The 8,020-nt window shown below is 38.2% G+C and overlaps 1 protein-coding gene across 7 annotated transcripts in view; it reads right to left on the reverse strand.

Annotated features, from left to right (window-relative positions):
* Positions 1-948: 948 nt before the first annotated feature.
* Positions 949-8,020, reverse strand: part of Dync1i1 (dynein cytoplasmic 1 intermediate chain 1) — a 320,675-nt gene continuing 313,603 nt past the window's right edge. For 6 of the 7 annotated variants that reach the window (XM_008855227.1, XM_008855225.1, XM_008855226.1 and 3 more), the window contains one exon: positions 952-1,623. In XM_008855227.1, the coding sequence (XP_008853449.1) occupies positions 1,513-1,623 (111 nt within the window). In that variant the 3' untranslated portion in view covers positions 952-1,512. Of the gene's footprint in view, positions 1,624-8,020 lie in introns of all 7 variants that reach the window. The other variant, XM_008855222.1, reaches the window with a different exon arrangement.

The raw sequence follows: 8,020 nt of genomic DNA on the forward strand, positions 1-8,020 counted from the left end.
TTTATATATTCTGGATGTTAAACCTGGGTCAGATGTGTCACTGGTGAAGATTTTTTTCCCATTCTGTGGGTTGTCTCTTCACTTTTTTTGATTGTTTCTTTTGCTGTGCAGAAGCAATCCCTACCAAGAAACTGTCAGTGGAAATTTTCTTCTTAAAATATCAAAAAAGCATATTGACAAGTGTTTTTCAATGTTTTAACTACTATTTATTTTTATTCTCTCTCTCTACAAATAAAGGAACCCTTTGGAAGAATCATTAAAGTTGTTTATAGGCGCATTTCCTATTTAGTACTAATTAGCATAATTTCTAGTGTGAATTTAAGAATGCAAATTTGTAGAACACATTTTAAAAAATTCTTTGCCAGCTTAAATCATAAACTATCTTTTCTCATTCTACCATTTGAAATTGTTTTTAGGCTTAGTGGCTTAGGTGACAGAGGCAAGGGAGAATCACTCCCCCAACTCCTTCCCATCCGAAAAGCTAAACCCCACACATATACCCTCATAAAATCAAACTAAGAGTCTTGGTTTAAGCCCACCAGGTTGGCTGCCTAAAAATTCATGTTCAGTCTTTAACATGGTCCTCACACATCTCTCCAACTCTTATCAAAGCAAAATTCAGGTCAGGTTTTTCCCCTAAGCAAAGCATTTCTCCACAAGGGTGCAGAACTGGTTTGGAACATTTTACTGGCAATACTGGTGTCATGTTTAGGAACCACAGACTTTTGTGGGGCTGTGCTAGATTGAATGACAAGTATCAATGGTCAACTATATTTGAAATATTGTTAAAGTACCTCAAAATAATAGGCATTAAAATTCATTCCATTCACTGCAACAAACCTCTAAAGACTTCATGTTCTCAGTGGAACTGGCATACTGTAATTGTTATTTGGAACTTAATGTAACCTCAACAGCAGCAGAGAAAATACAGTCCTCTCATTACGCACATGCTCTAGGATCGTTTATTTTAATGCTTTCAAATAAATATGTTCCATGCAGCACGTTACAATAAATAAGGAGCAGCAATGTTCTCGTAGTAAATCCATTCATAATGTGAGTCACCATGTAAAACACCACATCTCTAGTCTTTGGCCCTGTACCATATCATGAGGCACACCACATCTGCACCCAATCACATCTGGCTTCATATGGATTTAATAGGACTATGCCAGAAGTACATGTAAGCACAAATTCAACCAGAGGTTTCCAGCTATTAAATACAGCTACTAAGTAGTTAAAAGGCAACAACTAAACCCCTAAGGGTCCCCTCCCCCTTTTGTTTTTGAGACAAAAATACGAAGATAGGAATGCTCTGGTGGATTTGGGGTGGCTAAAGAGCATGGCAGGATACATTTGGACTATTTGGAGCAACATTGGCACAATACGGCACTCAAAATGTCACAGCAATACTAATATTGAATCGACACCAAATACAGCACAAGGGGCTCGACTGCAGACTTAGTTTTAGCATGAGGGCAGGGGCTATGGTGTGGAGGCTCATTCATTCCACGTCTAGGCAGATAACTCAACAGTGCCTTCCTCCTCGCTGTCAGCTCTGTTGGCGCGGATCTCCACCAGGGTCCTAGCAAATCGTGTCCATTCATCGTTGTGGGGAACTGCAAGCTGCAAAACAAATCAATGGAGAAATGTGAACAAGACACCAACAAGATACCTCTTGCATCTTTACAACCCTGATGTCCAAATGGTAGCTCTTCCTTCCCAAAGGACGCATTTCCCCCAGAACGTAAAGGAAACCAAACATTCCTCTGTGAATCAAGGAGGACCTGAAGTGTTATTCTTAACTCAATAACCTTAGAGAATAATGTCACTCTCAGAAGGGACATCACTGATGGAATATTTAAAACTTTTAAAGCGGATGTTAACTAAACAATCATAGAAACTTCATTAAAGCACTCATGATAGTGGTAATGCAAGGTCTTTGTTTTTAGGTCAGATTTACACTGAATCCGGCAAGTAAAAACTGCATTATTAAACAAGATTTCAAAATAACTGTGGTATTTTCTTTCTAGTCAATTCTATTGATCCTTTTTCTAAAGTGTCATTAATGTGTCAATACGCATGGCGAAAGGATAGCTTATATATGCACAGAAACTGACCCACTGTGAAGTAATGCTTGGGCTTTCCTACCAGCAGCTATATGTTGATAACTATGAATAACTGCAGTGCTAGCTAGCCTTTACTAAGGATTCTGTTCTAAGTGGTTTGCGTGTATTAACTCAGTCCTCACAAAAATCTTATGTTGTAATGGTAATTTTATCCTGCATAAATGAGCAAATTATTTCCATTTTATAGAAGAAACAGAAGAAGAGGAAAAGAAGGAGGAAGAAGAGGGGAGGCAGAGGAGGAGGAAACCAAGGCACAGAAAAACAAAATAACCCTACCAAGGTTACATAACCAGGGAACATCTTCACCAGTGTAATCTCCTTTCAGTATCTGGATACTTAATTGGTATGCGACATTGATTTGCCAAAAGGGAAATCTATAAAACTTCCCAGATACTATCTTCTACTACGTACAATTCAGTGAGGAGAAATTAACACATCCCTCCACAGACATTTTACATGAGAATTGCTGTTATAAAAGATTATGATTTCCCTACATAGCACCCAAAAATGAATTGCTTAAAGATATCAGACAAGCATTTGAAATAGAAAAGAAAATTATTTGAAGATGAAAAATAGGGTTGAGTAGAACTCTGAAGGATTTCACATACAATAAAATTGATTTAGACATTACAACCATTTTCTTGGAGTTTCACTCTATAAGATGGTATGATCAATCCATCTACATACCAGTGCTGTACATACTGCCCACACATCCCATAAACATTAAGAACACATTCACTTCAATCAATACACATTCTCAAAAATAAAAAAAAAATAGGAAGAAGATAAATCTAAGCATTTAAATCACTTCTATAGCTGGAAAATTACCCACTACACAGAGCTAGATAATTAGAACTTTTAAGTTTTATTACAAGAAATGCTAGTTTCAGACACTATCTGTCCAAGAAAACTTACTGGAGAGCTGTAACATCATTCTCTAATGTCCTCAAGTTAGTTCTAGTACAAAGGTCAAATGTCTCAAGAATGCAATTCTGGACATGATGGACAGGAGGGGGACATTCTCTAGCTTATTATCAGAAATGTTGCTCCAATGAGAATTCTCATTCAGGCATATGAATAAGTTTTACAATGGCAAAATACTTCTCTAGTTATTGAAATGAATCTAAATTTCTCTTTCAGCAATGACACAAGTTCACAATAATATTGAACGACATCGTTACCCCTTGGCTCAGACCATTTTTCTTACTGTGAGTTCTTTTCCTGTATTTCACTATTCTTCATTTTTGTCTTCAATTTTAGATAATATTGCCCTGAGGAAATGGGACCTCCCCCAAAAGAAAAGATTCAAAACAGCTAACCAAAAGCATAAGCAGACAAGAGGGTTGGTATCATTTATGTGAATGAATAGGTCCATTATTTCTTTTCCCTTCCCCAGTGTCTAAGTCCTCCCAAGAAGAATCACTAAACAAAAGCCTGAGGAGAGACTCAATCATAAGAACACTAACTTTTTCTTGTATGAGGCGACGATAAAGCTAAAGTACTTCAAAGAAGTATCTTCATAGAACTTCAAACATTTGGGAAAAGATTTTTTTTAACAAAATGATTTGATTTTTTAAAAATTATAATATATATTTTGAATTTTTGTACAATACATCTTGATCACATTTAGACCCCCTCCCCTATCTGCACCCCTCTATAGCCCCCCCCATCAAATTTCATGCAGTCTGTCATATATGTTAAGGTCTGTCAAGTTTGTGTACCCAGATGTCCCTCAGTGTGAGTTAATTCACTAGAGCCTGGTCAGCCTGTCTAACATCACTCACTTAAAGAAGCCCAACTCATGCAGCAGTAATCAGTTGTCAATAGTACCTTAATTAAGGTTAGGGTTTCTTGTTCATTTCCCTAGTTCTATGCTGGATTTTTGTCTGGTTTGAGTTTGCATGGGTTTTGTGCACGTTGTCACCATTGCTGTATGTTCATATGAACAAGTTTTCAGAAGCTTGGAAAACTCTGTTTCCTTGTGGTCATCCCCCACCTTTAGCTCTTTACAGTCTTTCTCACCCCTCTTCTACAATGGTCCCCGAACTTTGGGTGGCAGAGGTTTAATATAGAAGTCCTATGGAGGAACATGCATTCTGCAATCTCTTATTCTCTACATTTTGGCCAGTTTTGGCTTTCTGTGTTAATCACCACCTGTTGCATGAGGAAGCTTCCCTGGTGAGAATCGAGAAATGCATTGATATTCTTTCTACCCTGATGTACTATTTTCCTTGAGCCTTAGGTATAGAAATTCCATTGTGGATGTGTCAATTAGGGCTGGGAATCTCACAGACACTTAGTCTCTGTGTTTGACTAGTTGTGGAACTCTGTGAGAATCTCCACCTGTTGCAAAAAGAAGCTTCTTTGATGAGTGGTAAAAGGTATACTTGTCAGGGTAGTTTGGAGGTCTCGGTCCTAGGCCCAAGGTGGGGATGGGGACAGCATGGGGAGGGTATAACTAGTTAAGTAGAGTAGATGTGAGCCCTGGATCTGGAGAAAGTAACTGGTCTGGGTCTGGGAAAGACAGCTGGTCCATATTGCTCGTCAAGAGCCAAGGGTGGCTCTCAAGCATAAAACTATACTACTAGTTCACACAGTAAAAATAAATTGACATGATGCCCTGTGTAACATTTTATTGATAGAATTATACATGATTTATATGCCAGAATAGGAAAATAGAGAAATGTGTTTACATTGTTTCCTGTAGCAGTACCTGTGAGACTATTAAATGACCCTATAAAGATTATGGGACATCAAGGTTTGAATATGTGCCCAGATCCAGCTTGGGAATGAATTGACCACCATTTTTGCTATATAAGATCACATATCTAACATATGAAAAGTGAATTTTATCAAATCTTCATGAAACCTTCATGTTTCATGTTTCAATTCCAAATTATTTTGGAACTGAACTATGTTTGACCTCTTTCATGGGGCTGAGACTAATATTAACATGTTAATACTAAAATATGCTTTTACATATACAGATTCATACTTACAAACATTTTCACAATATTTGAACATATTTTGTCCTCATCCTGATATGCTAATGTTTTGTAACACCACACATAGAAAAATCAGCACCTTTTAAAAGCAAATTTGGTCTTCCAAGTGTCTTCCTCACTAGACTACCATACACTTCACAGAAATATTAGTTTGTTTTATTCACACAAATTCTGGAGCAGAACATGATGAAAATACAATTGCTTCTAGAAACTTGAAATAAATTCACCTACTTCATCCTATTATACCTTTTTATTTAGTTGAGGGTAAAAAATAACCAAATGTGAGTGTAATGTTAGATTTAGATGGTAAACGGCAGACTGCTCCATTTTTATAATTAAATATCACATCAGGAAGCACTTTAAGTATAATCTTAGCTTGAATGTGTGACTGTGTATTCACAGGTCATTTCCACACCTGAAGTAATAATTTTTGGCATCTGAATTACTTGTAGGTAAGACCAAACAAGTGTCTTAACAAACAGGAAGGCCACTCTTGTCAGTTTACATCCAAAACTGTAAACAGAGTCTATTTGGACAGAGCTTCCCTTCTCACCCTGAGCAGTTCCTGGCTCTTCCTGCATGGGCATCTTGATTGGTGAGAATGAAAGAGGTGCAAAGGCATAAACCCACCTGAGACTTTCTAATCATACTTTGATCATTAAATAGGAAGAAGCTTTGTTCTTCATAAAGAATGACATTGCTCTTTATCCCAGCTAGTGCATGAATTTATCCAATTCTCAGTCAGGATTGATGGAGTATCAGTCACATTCCAGCCCTTGTGTTAGACTTAAAGATAGAAGAAGAATCCTTTTTGAATATGATGACCATATTCAAAATATGGTGAAATTTCACAGGCGAAAATTAATAATGCTTTTGCAAGTCAAAATGTGTAAATACTGGCATAGGTTGTTTTTTTTTCTTCAAATTTCACTGAGGTCCACAAACTGAGTACCTTGAAAAGTGCATTCTTATAGTGACAATGGCAATGCCTCCTGATGTCTGTGCTTTACCAAGCAAGCAGCAGAGGTCTGTACTGACAAGCATTGCTTCAGCTTCTCTTCAGTTTCTACCAAGGTATCAAAGTGAATCTAGAGCATCAGAACACGCTATGAACTTACCCCCTTGCAAATAATTGTTTTGAATAATCTCTAAATAAGTTACTTTGTTGCTGGGCGTGGTGGTGCGTTCTTATAGTGACAATGGCAATGCCTCCTGATGTCTGTGCTTTACCAAGCAAGCAGCAGAGGTCTGTACTGACAAGCATTGCTTCAGCTTCTCTTCAGTTTCTACCAAGGTATCAAAGTGAATCTAGAGCATCAGAACACGCTATGAACTTACCCCCTTGCAAATAATTGTTTTGAATAATCTCTAAATAAGTTACTTTGTTGCTGGGCGTGGTGGTACATGCCCTTAATTCCAGCACTCGGGAAACAGACACCAGTGGATCTCTGAGCGTTAAAGGCCAGCCTGACCTACATAGTGAGATCTTGTCTCAAAAAAAAAATAGTTTTTTACATTTGTGATAGGAAAAAATGTTCACATTTCTCATGGTGATGATAATTTTGATCAATTAAAATTACATGAGAAGCAACAGGAAGAACTTTTCCACAGTGACATTTAAGGAACTTTAGAAAGAAGGCCCTGTAAAAACCACCCACTACTGAATCAACCTGTATCTGGAAACATTTTCTGCTTCAGATTCATCTGCTTCAGTCACATCGGTGGGCAGGATGACTCATATTTTCCTCTGCTTCTTTAAATGAAGTTCATGAATTGCTGGCCCACCCCTCATGGATGACTGTTTCCTAATTTTTTGCTAAATGTTTAAATCATTTGAATTCCCTAAGCACTAAAGGTTCTGATTTCTGAGATAATACAATCTTAACTCTAAAAGGGACCCACCTTTTCTAGGTATGGAATCACCCTATTTTACAGCGGAGCGGCTAAAGGCCATCATAGTTACTGAGGTAGCAATTTGGCCTTAAGGAAGAGGGAAAATGAACCTCAGATTTGGACAGGAGACTCAAGTCCTGCTCTCATTTCAGTTGCGGGCAATGGCCAGGCACTTAACCTCCCATTCCCTCAATTGTAAAATGGGGCCAGGGACATCTGACCATTTATCAACAGAGATGTGGAGAGGACATGAAAGGTAATCTGAGGAAAGAAGGATGGAGTCCAGCATGCAGTAGCCTTACGTTAAATTGTCACCCAGATGAAACAGGCTCCTCAGAACAATATGTAGCTTATATACTACATCAGTTCTGTTTTCTGATTAAATTATTTTCCTTTAAGATTTAATTCTGATGGCTATCAGGATGTTAAGGAACCTGTCTTTACTATGTGGGAAAGGTGAGTAGAGGGAGCTAAATGGTTTGCTCGAGGCATACAGTTTTTGTGGCTGGAGAGATGGTTCAGGGGTTAAGAGCACTGGCTGCTCTTGCAGAGGAACAAGGTTCTATTTCACATGGCAGCTAAACCATCTGTATCTCTAGTTCCAGGGGATCCAATACCCTCTTTGGCCTTGGTGGGCATTGCACAGCGTCAGTGCACTAACATATGTGCAGGCAGAACACTCAAACATATAAAATACAAATAAAGAACAAAAAACATATAGCTTTCATGGGCTTGTGTAGGGCATTTAAATACCAACATTCTGTGTTAGAATGACAGGAAGGTGATGAGTTGTGAATCACCTGCTAAAAGATCCTAAAGACTGTAATCTAAGATTCTTGGGGCCAAAAGATCAAAAATAAATCAGGGCTGGAGAGATGGCTCAGCAGTTAAGAACACTGGTTGTTCTTGCAGAAGACCCGGGTTCGAATCCCAGCATCCACATGGCAGCTAACAACTGTCTGTAACTCCAGTTCCAGGGAATCCAATGGCCTCTTC

The sequence above is a fragment of the Nannospalax galili genome, unplaced genomic scaffold, assembly GCF_000622305.1.
Source record: "Nannospalax galili isolate Female #2095 unplaced genomic scaffold, S.galili_v1.0 scaffold187, whole genome shotgun sequence".
Lineage (NCBI taxonomy): Eukaryota > Metazoa > Chordata > Mammalia > Rodentia > Spalacidae > Nannospalax > Nannospalax galili.